At 36.2% G+C, this 15,555-nt stretch overlaps 1 protein-coding gene across 1 annotated transcript; it reads right to left on the bottom strand.

Annotated features, from left to right (window-relative positions):
* Positions 1–1,906: 1,906 nt before the first annotated feature.
* On the bottom strand, positions 1,907–15,475 carry LOC116267535 (uncharacterized). The gene is made up of 8 exons (XM_031649312.2): positions 15,260–15,475; positions 14,701–14,825; positions 13,869–13,941; positions 12,177–12,259; positions 9,556–9,594; positions 6,712–6,782; positions 6,491–6,605; positions 1,907–2,333 (listed from the first exon to the last, which is right to left on the bottom strand). The coding sequence occupies exons 1-8, from the start codon at positions 15,318–15,320 to the stop codon at positions 2,259–2,261; spliced, it is 642 nt and encodes a 213-aa protein (XP_031505172.1). The 5' UTR covers positions 15,321–15,475; the 3' UTR covers positions 1,907–2,258.
* Positions 15,476–15,555: the final 80 nt, after the last annotated feature.

Genomic DNA, 15,555 nt, shown 5'->3' on the forward strand with positions numbered 1-15,555 from the left:
AAATCTATCGGCAAAATGACTGCACAGCCATGGCGCGGTGAGAAATCTGAACTTCAGCGTTAAAAGAAATAAATCTGATACCATATTAAAGTGAGAAGGAAATGGGAGAGCAACCACACAATACCATATTAATGTGAGAAGGTAATGGGAGAGCAACCACACAATCAATACGAACAAAGAATATTACATGGTTCGGCATTCACAGCCTACATCCACGTTACAAAAAGTGTTTCTCCTTCCTAGAATCTGTGAGGGATACATCAATGTTATACATTAAGACTGCATGAACATAGAGAAAAGATCTTTTATGCCAACGGTACATTACAACGGTAGGAAGAAAGAATGAGGCAGCAAGTGTAATACTTCTTAAGAATGTTAGCTTTCCAAAAGAATTTCCAACGTCTCTCTCCCAACGACTTTCTATCCTGATATGAGGAGTGAAGACAATACCTCCTAAGATTGCATAATAGATACAGCCCATTCTTAGATGGTATCAGAACAAGGTTTGGCTTTTGCTGCCTCAATTCTTCCAAATGTTGCTTGTGCTAGTTTCCAGATCTGAAAAGATTGTGCTGATGATCGACTGCGTTGCAAAGTTGTGAGTCAACATCAACCGTGTTGAAGTCTCTTTTGTTGAAAATTGGTAGCTATTATGGTCGATCATCACGAAAGCCTCCTTTATTATTGCGTCCAAGCTTATGGAGACTGAGCCTCCACTACTGTTTAGGCTGGATTTTAAAAGCACGTATAGACTCATTGTGGAGACTGAGCCCGAACTTACGAAATTGAAAACAGTCGATCCAAGTTGTAGCAGGCAATGAAAGGGACAAACTCTTCAAGGTTTTTGAGAAAGCATGATGATCGGGAGATGAAAATTGCAAAGGCACTTTCCTGGATTTTCTACAGTAGAGACTAGTCAAGAAAGTATGTGGAGCATGGAAGATGGGACTATCAAAATGATGTATACCTCTGGAGGTAGTCTTGTAAATTCTTTCTTCAAGGAAACGCGATTCACTGCAAATAAGAATATATACGAGATTATTTTCCCCAAGCCAATTGGGGAGGTGAGCTATTGAGATGCAACAAAACCAGCTTGAAGAAGTTCATTTGCTTAACTTTCTCAAAGGGTTAAAACCTAATCTTGAACAAACAAGGGCACCTCTCCTTTCTTCTTTAACTTCTCCTCTGGAAGACATTAACTAGATTAAATGGAGAAGAAGCTAGACACACTATCAACAAGGAAAAGGAAAGTGTTTTTGTAACTTCTACTTCCAATTAAAGCGACAGAAGTGAAGATGAAACAGCCTTAGCCATCGCTAGACATGGGTCATATGTGAAAACCCTATAAGACCCCTCAAACCAAAATCAAACAATGAAACAATTGCTTGTTTCAGTTGTAATGAACTGGGCATAAGAAGCCTAAGAGTCTCCAACTCAAGAAAACTAACTCTTATCTGCATGTGCACACACAAGCGAGAGAGCGAGGGAAAGGGTAAGAAGGTGGTCGGGGTTTTTTTTTTGGGGGTGGGGGGTTGGGGGTTGGGGGGTTTGTTGGTGTTGGTGGGTGGTAACGGGTTATCCAACGTACCTAACCCCATCTTGTAGAATCATGGTTATAAGTTGCATTTGCTCAATCAAAGATCAAGGATACGTTCAGCATAGTTTCTTTCATAGTAGTGATGCATGTAGATAATGTTCTCTGAACAAAAAAGTAAGATCTTGAGGGTAATAAGAAAGATACGATGTCCATGTATGTCATAATCACATGATTAAATGAAAATTCAGAGACTTAAAAGCAGCCACACAGATGCATATCTCAAGTTAACAGCATCGTGCCAAGCACATGAAAGATGATGCATGAAGTTCACCTTCATAGAAACACAATTAGTGAAGTTTAGAAACCATAAAAGACAGAATAATTTGAATTTATATTGCAAGCTTATCGTGTATCCATTTAACCAAGCATGCAAATTTGTAGTAAATATAGGACATTGACCGGTTCTAATTTTCCTTGGGCCCATTTTTTTAGACGGGCCAGCATGCTCCACCATAACATCATACAGCTGCCTTCCATTCTTCAAGAAAAATGTCCAACTAGCATAAGAATCCTCTAAGATCAATATTAAACATTAGAAGCACAATTAATGAAGTTTAGAAACCATAAAAAACGGAATAATTTGAATTTATATTGCAAGCTTATCGTGTATCCGTTTAACCAAGCATGCAAATTTGTAGTAAATATAGGACATTGACCGGTTCTAAACTTCCTTGGGCCCACTATTTTTAGACGGGCCAGCACGCTCCACCATAACATCATACAGCTGCCGTCCATTCTACAAGAAAAATGTCCAACTAGCATAAGAATCTGCTAAGATAAATATTAAACATCAATCATTCTTTTAGACAGAGATCATCACCAAAACCAAAAATATTCTATTTAGAGTACTCTATTTAGGCTTCAATGGTAATATCTTTCTTCTTTGCACACACAAACATGAGAGAGGGAGAAAGATGGGTCACCCAGAATACCTACTCCTATCTTATAGAGTCATGGTCACAGGTAATGTAACATAGTTTCTTTGGTGGCATTGATACATTGAATGATGTTCCCAACACAAAAAAATAGAATTTGAAGGGTATCACATTATCATGATAGTAACAGCATACATGCATGCTATAATCATATGATTAAGTAATGCATATAAAAAGTATGATTTATATCGATAGTGCGTGATTGACCTATATCAAATCTACACCCAATCCTTAAAACTGTACATCTCAAATGGATGGATGGTGAAATTTCTATCCCCTGGCTACAGAAAAAGGTAGAAAGTAAATAAAGCCTAGTTACCTATATTAAATCTACGAAAGGGGTACAAAGTATAAAGCCTTGTTACATATATTAAACCTACACCCAATCATTAAAAATGTGTATCTTAAATGGATGGATGGTGAAATTTCTATACCCTCGCTATAAAAAAAGGTAGAAAGTAAATAGTGCCTAGTGTGACCGATCTACGTCTAATGATTGTAATTGTCCTTCTCAAATAGATGGATGGTGAGATTTCTCTCCCTCCATTCCCCTTTTATTGATTTTCCTTTCTGTCTTCTTCTGTTTTAACGATCTTGCATACTGGCCTGCAGTACACTAATAAAGGAATAAAAGAAATATCAAGTTTTTCCGGTTTGAGGATCTTGTGTGATAATGAACTGAAAACTATTTGAGCTTTCTTGGCTTACAAAATTTTTCCATGCATGGAGAAAGAAAAAAACAAAATTTTCTTTATTCTTAAATTTTCAAGCGTGGTTATGCGACTTGTACAGCCAGTTTCGAGAACCTATACCCAGACAGTATTTAACTAAGTGCATCATGTTCAAGTGTACAGTGACACCTCTTTCTCTGTCTCTCTCTGTATATATACATATATGTATCCGCTCGGTGGCACCTAACCAGCGCAAGGGCAACATACAAAAAGAGGAGAAAACACATTAATTCTATTTCAGCAGGTATGCTGATGCATGGCTCTCTGAGTTAAACTTACCAAAACCTCGTTATCCCTTTAAAGAATTATTGGTAGTACAAACTACAAAGTTCCCTTAGAATGTTCTTATCGCGATTTCTTCAGTTCATTGGGACCAGAAACTACTTGAGATTTTATGACCAGAATTATCCTCAGTGTGAAGATTGCAGAGATGACAGAGAAAAAGGAGCTTTTCAACAGTATGAGGCATCCTTGAAAGTCTTAGGCGGGACCTAATCTTTGTTAGAGTATAGGCAATCTTTACATGACTTAAGAATACATAGAGGTAGACAAAAATAACAAGCCTGTCACTCCTAACGTGCAGAGATATAAAGCACAATAATACAAGTTGGAGTGGACCTACATCCAAATCCAACAAATATGACGTCCTTTTAGTTTTAACTACCAGTTTGACCATTCTTGTGCTTAAATTGTTATTATTTTTCTCGTTTCAAACATGAGTTTATATATAAAACTCATGATTATAAATTATCTTTTCGGCCCTTAAATAAGTTTGCCAAATCCAATAACCTAAACCTAAAGTGTCAATTTGATATTTTGAGTTTACATTATCATTTTTTTTTTATGAGAAGGTTAAGCTCCATCACCATGCCTGACAAGGACAACACCCTGGGAAAACTCCAGCAGCTCAATGGCAGGGTCAAACTTGGATCAAGGTCTTCAACTTGATATATTTCACGTCTTGAAAGGAAAATATTTTTTATATAAACCTTTAGAATTAATTTTTTGAAATTTTTTTAACAATAGCATGAGACATTATTTTTTATTTTCTGCAAAAGTCTGGCACTAAATTAGAATTATAGTAAAATGTGATAAAAAATATTTTTTATGAATTCTGCATGGTGGAACCAAGATAAATTTGGGAATAAGGAAATTTAGCCTAATCAGAGGTCTAAGTGATGATGGTTTCCTAAGTCAAGTACGTCTGAGATTTCTTAACTTGAGCTGACTCTGTTTTGTAGTCTTTCACATCTTTTTTCTTCCTTTCCTAAACAAGTCGGAGATGAAACCAGAATGCTCCCACACCCCAATTAAACTTTTTCCTTTTCTAAAAATTAAGTTACTTCATCCATGAAGAGCGTTCTCAAGCCTCGTTCATTAATTATGAGTAACCCACTGGGATGTGAAATGCTCCTTCTCTTCTTTCCTTCTTTTCTTCCACATTTTATTATCCCTAACTGCTGGAAGTGACAATATGAGAGTTATAAGTGACAATATGAGAGTTATAAGGCTGTTAGCATATAGTGGCGGGACCAAGCACAACTGTATTTCAGAAGACTAATAACCAGTTATAGCTAGGACAGGCAAAAGGACACTAACCATTCAGGTACAAGCAACACTTTCATCTCCGTGGATACTATTTAGTTGAGAGCAAGACAGCTCTTTAAGACTTTAACCTTTGCCATGAGAAAAGGTGATCCTGTCCACCACCAGAGTTGAGGAATGGTGTTGCTTGCTCCTACTTAAGCTGAAATATGGTATATCACCAATGCTGGCATAGTGAACTTTGCCTCTTATAACAAGGCCACAGTCTGATATACTATCTAAGATTACTAGAAGATGTTAAATGTACCTGAACCTCCCCTTGGAGATGTTCCAATTCCGAAGGCTTGTTGGCCAATAGATGTTAATGAGAGTATGCCATGTGGGTATATAAACCCCTGAAGATTTTCAAAAATCTTCAACATACGATTATTTTCGTCATATCACATGCATGGGGTGTCACACATTCAAAGTCATGATTTTAGTTCAAGAGCAAACTACAAAAACAAAAGCTAACAAGGTCGATATAATTTATCATATCTAGTTCATGTCTTTGTGGGTAGTCCAATACCAGTTTATAACTTAATTCCTTATTTAGATATCATTTGCCATGAAGGTTCTCTTGTATAAGGTTTTGGATATAATTGTTGTTAGACAAAATTCTGTCATAAATTATCAGTTGAATTATTCAGTCTCATAAGCCCTACTCATGTTTTCAGTTTATTTGCTTATATAGTTTATTTAAATTGCAAAAATAATGAATTTCATTGTATTCGTTTGTGTGTGTATAAGTTACAAGTGATGGTTGCTATCGTCCAAATAAAATTTTTCATTTGTTTTTGATCTTGTTGGTTGGCAACATTAAAAGGATGTGATAACGAAAGCATGTCTCGACAAAGTGCGCCTGCTAAATTGGGGAACATTGGGATTTTGGAATCTAGATTATTTGCATACTGCAATTTGCAATTGTAAATTCTTTTAAAAATTGGCCTATATCATTTTAAACTGTTATGACCATGATCCTTCCCACAAAAAAGTAATTTATGCTTCTGTTGAGTCCTTTTATCAATAGATATCTAATAAAAAATTGAAATTTTTGTGGCATCATGATTAGAATGCACACCTAACAGAAATGAATTTTCTTTTATTATGTTCACAACCCTATGGTTACAACATGGTAGCAAACCTCAATTCTAGATCCTAATTGAAAGTGTAGAATGTTATATGGATGCTTTCATCTACTGTGGCTGCTGATAAGGAAATGGTGATATTAGCAACATTCAATCACTATTTTTCACAGTCATGGTATCCAGATGTGTAATTATCATTTATGTTCCTCACTCTTGGAATAGAAGGATACAAGCATCCACCATGATCTCTAGCACACTAAGGGATATGAATTATTGTCTTGGAAGTATTCAGTTGGGGTTGCCAACTGCAATGTCTTCTGCTCCATTTTCTTAATGGACAGTGACATTTGGTTGTTCTCCTTTTAAATTCTCTCTTCATGTGCTACTTTAGTGAAAGCCAAAATGCAAATGAAGACACCATCTGCCCATCTACCACAAAAGCTGTTGGGACAAGGGTATGGATTTAAGAGAGATACCGCCAATGGCGTGAAGCAAATGTCTATATTTTAAACTCACAAATGGGAGAAATTCTTTTTCACATGGTCAAATACTTACAAAAATAACTGGGAAGAAGTGTACTTGTCCTTCTGGCTTTGTTTGCTTCTCTTTAAAGTATACCAGAATTGGAAAGTCAGGCCACCAAAGCTCCCAATTTACAAATGTAGAATACCTGTGACAAAGATTGATTGTCAAGTTATTGGATGCATCAACTATAACGTTTGAGATACGACCGGGGGGTACATTTCCTCATAAAGCACAAAAAGATAAAGACTTACTTCCAACGGTTTTTACCACCAACAAAAACATTCTCGCCTGATTCTTCAAGCTTATCCCCTACTTTGACCTCCTGAATTTGATAAATTCATCAACCATTTCTTGTATGCCATCAAATAACTAGGATTTTTCCTAGCAATTTAACAGTGTGAGACATTTTTAACCATGAACCATCATCCAAAGTTCTGTACTTAAATCACCCAAGAATTTTGAACACAATCAGAGTTGATTAATTGCATTAAATGTTATTCAGATGTTGAAAGCATCAAGATATCACATTGGAATTATCAAGATATATGCTATTATAATGTATAATTAAAATAAAATAACATCAAGTCACTGCAAATTGAAGGTTCTGCATTAAAGATGAAAAGATACTTCAACCGGAAGAAGCATAGCATCATAATGCAGACCACTCTAACTAGACAGAAAGAAAAACGTGCAATTTAGGAGCACTCATGAACTGACTGACCAAATGTGTTGTGAAAGCAATACATGATGTATTATGGTCAAATAAATCAAGCTGCCTAACAATTACGTATAGTTTAGGGTGCTCAAAAAGCTCTACACTGTATTTGCAACCTGCAGTTGTCTTCGTGAGGGTATCCATGTGTTTCCTATCATCTGCTAATTTGTCTTTATAAATTAATTTTGTTGAAAACTTATGTGGATTCAATGCAAAACCTTTTTTCAATGATGCCTCCTCAGGTCCCAAAAGGTTCTTAAAATTTTCAAATCCTTCACCTTCAAAGTTTCAGCCAATTGATGTTATTGAACTTACACATCATCATATGGATGATGTCACCCATAAACAAAAAAATATGCATTATTCCCTACTAGATGCCATGATATATCAAACAGAAAAGGATCATAGAAACACTACTCCAGGTCGAGCCATTTTCTCATTCATATGGTAAGATTTTGCAGTCAGACTCCAACTGCTTGCTTCAAGCCACATAATGCTCCTTCTTAGCCTTCATACCCTCATTTGCTTTCATCACATCTTGAGGCAACATAATATAAATTTCATCCTCTAAACTATTCAGAAAACAAATTTTTTAGGACTTTTCTGCTACAAGGCTACCTTTTTTTATCATGATTATTTCTACCAAGTCCCTGACGGTGGTTGTATGTGATGAAAATGCAAAGCCAAATTCTACATTCAAACTACTAATCGTATCCTGCAACGGTAAAAAAGCCATTGTTTCTTATAGTTATCTAATTTTCTATTTCATTGTTTTAATTGTCCATGTCTACATCTGTTTTTCTACAGCAATTAGCAGAGTTGAAAATCCAGTTTTAATTGTCAAATGAATTGAAAAATGCTGATTTTTAACATACTTGGATAGCTAGAACAAAAACCAATTTTTGTTTTAAAAATTGTACTTTCAGTCATGTATCACATGCACCACAGTTCGTCTCTTGTACCACTTCTTAAGTCTTGAACTACTCTTCCATTTCAAGTCCTATTCAATTGTGAGCTTAACCATAATCTGTTTAGGGTGTTTGAATGTGCTGCCTATCCCTTGAAAGATTATCAGGCACACCAGTTAGACTATAAATCTACTGTGTACATCTTCAGTTTATGTAGCAAATACAAAAGTCATAACTGTCTAATTGAAGCCAAAAAGATTATTATAACACCTCATGTTACATCCATTGAGCAATAATTTCCATCCCTTAATGAATATTGACTAAGCAAAAGAAATCACAAACAATGGTTTTTACAGTTCCTATCATGAGATATCACATCAGGAAGGTATGGGATAGCTGATGATATAGTTGAAGTACTTAAATAATACGTTTTACGTTTAGAATCAGCCATCCATTTTCAAAAATTTTAGAGCTATGGTTATGGAGATAAATTTTGAAGAGCTCCCTGTTTCTGTTTTTAAGAAACCAGGGTTCTGATTTTTCTGATTACTGGGTCCTGTTCCAGGATTTTCCATTTTCTGTAGAAAGCAGATTTTGTTCATTTCTTACGTGTGTCTAATTTTCAGTATATATTTCTGTCTGATTTTAGGAACCCTCTATCTCTGTGGAATTGCACAAATGTCTGAACTTGTCAGAATGCTGGGCAATTCCCATACAGCTCTGTGCAACTCAGGGTGAAGCTAAGTCACATCGGTACAGATACGATTTTGGTACGGATATATAGGTACATACTCAGTAACTTTAGAAAATGTGGGTACGGGAATATGGCATGATATATATATATATATATATATATATATATATATATCTGTGTGTGTGTGCAAAATAGCACACAAAAAAAGCAACATCTAAATAAACAAGTAATATAAATAAAAACATTAGTTGTTAATGAACAAACTCTAAAAAACAGGATGAAAACTAATTAGAAAAACATTTATGTAAAATTAGGTAGTTTAGAATCTTTAGGTCAGCTTCGAACTAAAAAATAACCAAGTGTGTACAAGACTACAAGTACCCACACTAAGTACGAGCATGGTGACATGGGTATCTGGACCTTACTGAAGTACCCATGTGACTTAGGGCTGAAGGGTATCCTCAACATATAGATTGAACTCTCATTATAGTAGAATCTTGGCTAGAAATGGTTGGTGAGAAGAAGAAATTTATTAAACAAGAAACAAAACCAAGGAACAAATGAATAGGCTCTTTAACAAGCATGTTTCATAAAAGCACATGTAGATAGGTGGGCATAAAACAAATAATGTCCTCTACATTACATTCTTCAACAGAGTCTACATGGAAAAGTTACTGCATATACAGATGTTATATGACTTCCATAAGCTAACAATGACCGACTCCTTTGACCTTCATGTAAAAATTAACCGAGTTCAAAGGCATGATATGAACATTACCAAGGCCTCATTATCAAACACAAACCTCACCCTGGTTGTCTGGAAAAAAGAGCATAAAATTGAGTTAGCAAGTCAACTGGGAATCAAATTATTACATAGACTAATTTCATAAACAAAGCACTTATCCAAGTTCAACAGTGAATCGACCATGTAACCATAAAACATTACTTGCCTACCCATTTGTGCATAAAGATAAAATTTGCATATTGAATACATTCATAAATCATAAACCTACACAGTTTTGTCCATCAATTTTATTCCTTGATTTTGTTGTAATTTTCTTTTGTTTTTTTCTTTCCTTTCTTCATATGGGCATTGCGAGAAAGTAAAAAAACATGCACACATAAAACATGCATGGACATACATGTTGACAAGTGCAGATATATATAATACACAGATAGACTAATTTCATAAACAAAGCACTCAAAGTTCCAAGTTCAACAGTGAATCGACCATGTGGCATGCAACCTTTAAAACATTACTTGTCTACCCATTTGCGCATAAAGATGAATTTTCTGCATATTGAATACATTCATAAACCTATACAGTTTTGTCCATCAATTTATTCCTCGATTTTGTTTTAATTTTCTTTTTTTTTTCTTTCCTTTCTTCATATGGGCATTGCGAGAAAGTAAAAAACATGCACACATAAAACATGCATGGACATACATGTTCACATGTGCAGATATATATAATACACAGATATGGAAATAGATTCCAATGCCCCAATTTAGAATGCCTGCCTTGGGCCTTTCGAAAAGCAATCTTTCAACATTTGTTTCCTTTCATTACTAAATTTGTTTCTCATCATCTCCTTACTTAAAAACAAGCACCCATGAAATGAATTGCTCAAAAAATATTGAACTTTTCACCACCAGTTCTTGTGCAATTTGAGCACTGATTTTCTACCTCTCTGCACAACACGTAATAATGACATTGGAAATACCCAATGTGAAACATGTTCAGCACCAAGTATTCAACGACACACACACCCAATGGTTTACAAAGTCAAGAAGCACATAAGCCTATGCTGTTCTCGCATATATGTATATATGTAGAGTATGTATGTATGTATATGAAACAAACCCATTTGGATGATGCACCTGTGTCGACATGCCAGGAGATGAGTGCAGACTCAGGTCCACGCTTGATGTAAATATAACCATTTAATAAAAGCTTGCCCATTTGTGTAACACAATCACACCAACATGCCATGAAATGGGTGCAAACTCTAATGCAGGATTAGATGCAGCTTAGACAAGATATGACCGTGTCAGGTGCGGTCTATGTCACATGGCTGTAGGGTGCGGATGCGGGATGCAGCAAGTTGAAAAAAATTGGATGTGGGTGCAGCGAGAGTATATAAATAAATAAATATAAATAAATATTATATATATATATATATAGATCATTGTCACAAAAAACGTGTACGGGTATTATACGGAGAAAAATTTCTCAGGTATAATACGGCAAAGTTGTATATCTCGAGAAAATCTTGGCAAATTTTTTAAAATTTTAAAACATTTAATAAATGCTGAAAATTATAAAAAAATAAAAAATCATAAAAAATACAAAAAATGTGAAAAAACACGCATAATATGCGCTTTTTTCACGTTTTTTATTTTCTGGCATTTTTTTTAAAAAAAAGATGTGTTTTTTTTTCACGTTTTATATGGCTGACTGTGTTTTGGCATATTGTACACATTTTTTTCCAATAGGACGTGTTTTCTTATACATATATATGTGTGTGCGTGTGTGTGTGTGATCTGTTATATAAGTAATTTTATTTGTCTATATTTTTAAACTCTTTTTTATCAAGGTTACCTTAATCTCATACAAAATTCAAAGTTTTATTAAATAAAATAGGTGAGGAGAGAGAGAAGAGGAAAAAAAGAAGACGGAAAGATAGGAGAAGGAAAAAAAAAGAATGGGTGCGGTCAGCAGCACCCGATTTGGTTTGACCGAGTTGGATGTTGTGTCAGGCCGCACCTGCACCTGCACCCAAGTCGACGCGAGTGCGCCACCATATTTAGTGCAACCCCAGGGACTTAGGGTGCGGTCCATGGACCAAGCCTTGTTTTGTCCTTGTTTGGACTGGATTAAGTTTGATTGCATTCAATCATGTTTTAATTTTAAAAAATCACAAATATGAAAAAGGTCAGTGTCCCAGTTCTTTGTATGTGCAATTGTGCATGTGATTCTGCAGTTCTGCCTCCATTCTCTAGCGACAGCACTCCAATCACCATTTTTAGCCTTGGTTTGAAAGTAATCTCTCTCTCTCTCTCTCTCTCTCTCTCTCTCAATGACACTGTCTCTCTCCCTCTCTGGTGATCCCCCTTTCTACTCCCTCCCCCCTCTCTTGCAATTTTTGCTTTTCTCCCTCTCTCCTAGTTAACCCTCCCTCTCTCTCTCATAGACACAGTGTCTCTGCCTTCCTCTCTCTGTCACTTTCTCCCACTCTCTCCTAGAATCTCCCTCTTGCTTTTGTAGTCTGTGTCTCCCTCACAGTAGAGACAGAGACAAGGACACAAAACATATTTTTATGAATTATGGTTTAAATTTGAAAATTCATGAATGTGTTCTTCCATGTAATTCAGAGAGAGAGAGAGAGAGACCTAGACCTGAAATAATAGAAGTAATCCAAGAAGACCAACTGGAGCTGCTGTTAATAGATTATCTTGATATATCAAGCCACCTGCTAGACCTGTTTCCATTATGATACCTCATCAAAAGAGCACATAGTTGCATGTGGATGGTTGATTCACGCAATATAAGATAATAAGAACCAAAAGAATAAATCCAATATTAAGAACTTTGATAAATACAGCGGCTTCTCCCTTATTTTCAAATTGTCCCTAAGACAGATATTTAGCACCAAGAATCAGAAAAACCAAAACTCCTAATAAGGAAAAATTTGTCACAGAATTGTTTTAAGAGCCAGGAAACAGCCGAAAGGAAAAATAATGGAAATACAATCAAGAACATAGATGAACTAGAAATTAAGTCAAGTTTTAGTAAATCTGGTAGGTTAGTTGATAACGTCATTCTACCATCCAGCTGTCACAATATAATTTTGTGGGGGATCTTCTAGGGTCAAGGGTAGGATAGGTCCTTAATTTTCCCAAAAGAGATCATGCATCATTTATATTGCACCAGATCGACACAGAACTAATTTTGATGATGGTGTGACTATTCAAATTAGTAATATAATGAGCACCAAATCCAATTAATAGACCATACTTATGATCCTCCTCACAGACCACACCATTCCATGTTCTCATGACCTCATGAAAAGGGGCCTAGAGCTAACATAATTCAACATCTCAGGAGAAAGTAACCCTTATGACCCTTGTGAAATCCGCAGAAGCACAAGAAAATGGAATTATCCTCAAGACATATCCTTGTAGGTAAAAGATTGCAAAACTAACTTTTGACATGAAATAAATTGTATTAATCCCAAAGCTAGATCACAATGTCACATAAATGACAATCTCATATTTACACCACATGATCTTAGAGAAGAACCCAAGTGCAAAAGTAATCAATTCATAACAAGGAGTTACCTGACCAACATTACATGACTTAAATTGATGGCAGAAAAAAGTGCAAGAAAGGATCTAACTGTAGATGACTTTCTAACAGATTGGTGCTTTACAAGAGAAATGGAAAGGGTAATGGGTTTTGGTTCTAATTGTCCAGAACTACCACAAAGACAATTATGACCAATGTTATCCATATCGTACGATACGGACGCGTATCGTACGATACGTATCGTATAGGTCAAGAAAACCTATACGATACGCTGTTTAAAGACGATACGCGTCTGTATCGTACACGTATCGCACGTATCGTGCGATACGGGGGCCGTATCATACGATACGGGTTAAAACACAAAATTTTTTATTTTTTAAAGTTTAAAGACTCCTCCCTCTCTCTCTTCTTGTATTTAAAGACTCCAAGAGACGTAGGAGGGAGAGATTTGGCACATTTTCATCAAAAATAACCAAAGATTCATCGATTTGGAAAATATTATCGTTAAATCATGAAAGATGATAACTATATGTTTTGAACTTATAAAATTGTGATGTAATCTAAGTCCTAAGACTCTAAGTCTTAAGATGTAACTTCCACCAAAGTTTGTTTCCCTTCTTAGACTAACAAATTAGGAATGCACAAAGACATGCATCATTTCTATAATGACATGGAAGATCGGAATGCATGCCAATGCCATGTGAATAAGCTTAGACTAAAAAAAGAGTACCACTCATCAAGTTCATTATCAGATAGCACACGAGTATAATCTAAATTCTTACCCAACAAAACGACTGGTATGCGATAGTCTGGATCAGGTACCACAGTGGCTTGCTTGTTGGTGGGTCTCCCAACCTATTGTTAAGAGGGCAAAATTTATAATCTAAACATGCCACATGGAATGGAATTGCAGCAGGTACCACATGAATCTGGGATCCAACCAAATGTGGCTCTTAAAACATAAAAGCTAAGTTTCATATTTTCCTACTAAGCAACTCAGTCAACACATTTAATGTTCCCAGATTTCTGTCCTACAATGAAATTACTTCGTTTTGCACATATCATAAACAATAATTCCGGCGAGTGGCTTCTTTTGAAGTGGTAAAAAGAATAAAAGTTAAAAAGTATGAATCTATAAGATAGGTAGCAGCATACTTCATTTTAGAGAAGTGCTGAATGTCCGAGCTCAAGAACTGCATTGTGAAGATTCTGGAATTTCTTTTTTGTAAATCATGTAATAAACTTCAAAGCATTAAATGCATGCAGCAGATATATTAAGACTAAGGATAAGAAAGTGTTTTAGCCATTCCACGATCCTTCCCTACTTAGGTAAGGCCAAGAAAACAACAGTTGTTAAGAGAAGAACTACGGATTTATCATTCCCATGGATGATTCATTTTCCCTGGATGACAAGAACTATGCATCGTTCTCTTGTAAGTTGCTCAAATAATCCATCCACTCAAGCAGATCCAACCTACTGAACGAACTGTTTTTTCAGGTTATACACAAACCTGTTTGAAGTGTCACCACGCCTAAGTTTTTAGATTATCACGTAGACAAGTGGATGGTGGGAAAGAAGCAAATATCAAAGAGAATACTCCATCAATATGGTACCATCTGTGCAACCACCCTGGACCTCTCGCGACACCACCTAATTCCCTTGCATGGAAAGCCTTCTCTGTAGAGAAAAGCGTCAAGTAAATTCCCCGCGCGCCTTGTAGGCCTTCCGCTGCGTGTACCTATCCAACGTGTTATCAAACGAGAATAAACACCATATTACTAATGCCTCTTATCCGAGTGAGATTAAGCAAGAAAATTTAGACACAAAAAACCAAAGAGCAACCCTAGAAGGATATAGAAATTGCAATTGAATCGTCATTTTCAGTAGGTCGCACATGACATCTTTTGATTTTATCTGACAACATAGAATCTTGGGTGGTGGCTGCCCCTGTCCTCGGCACTCTAACCCCAAAATTTGAGTGACGGAGTCCATAGGAAAGCAACAGCAGTGACTAGTGTTTAGTTATCCATGGCCACCATGCTGGCCGTTTTGACGCGAAAATCGGAATCTTCACTACTCACAAAGCATGTTGCCGGATAATGCTACTATCGAAGAGAAAATTAACAAACTCTTTGTGAACAAAAGCACGGGGGAGAACTGAAACCAGCACACCTGGAGGAAAGAAAGGAGAAAATCTGTGAATCAGAACAGAAGATACAATTGCCGTCGCCATGGTTGAGTCAGTCGTCTGTCTCTTCCTCCGTTTGTGTCCCTTTTCCTCGTTCTTGTTTTCGCATGGACGTGTCTAACGGAAGGGAAGGCGCAAAACTTGTCGCGCCAAACAAAGGAAGAGCGATACGACTTATGGAGAAAATTACAGGATTGCCGTCATTCCTAAAATAATCCATCGGAAGCGCCGAACCTCGTTAAAGAAGCTAAAATCTGGAATGGCGTTCTCGTAGATATCA

This window comes from Nymphaea colorata, chromosome 14, assembly GCF_008831285.2.
Source record: "Nymphaea colorata isolate Beijing-Zhang1983 chromosome 14, ASM883128v2, whole genome shotgun sequence".
Taxonomy (NCBI): domain Eukaryota; kingdom Viridiplantae; phylum Streptophyta; class Magnoliopsida; order Nymphaeales; family Nymphaeaceae; genus Nymphaea; species Nymphaea colorata.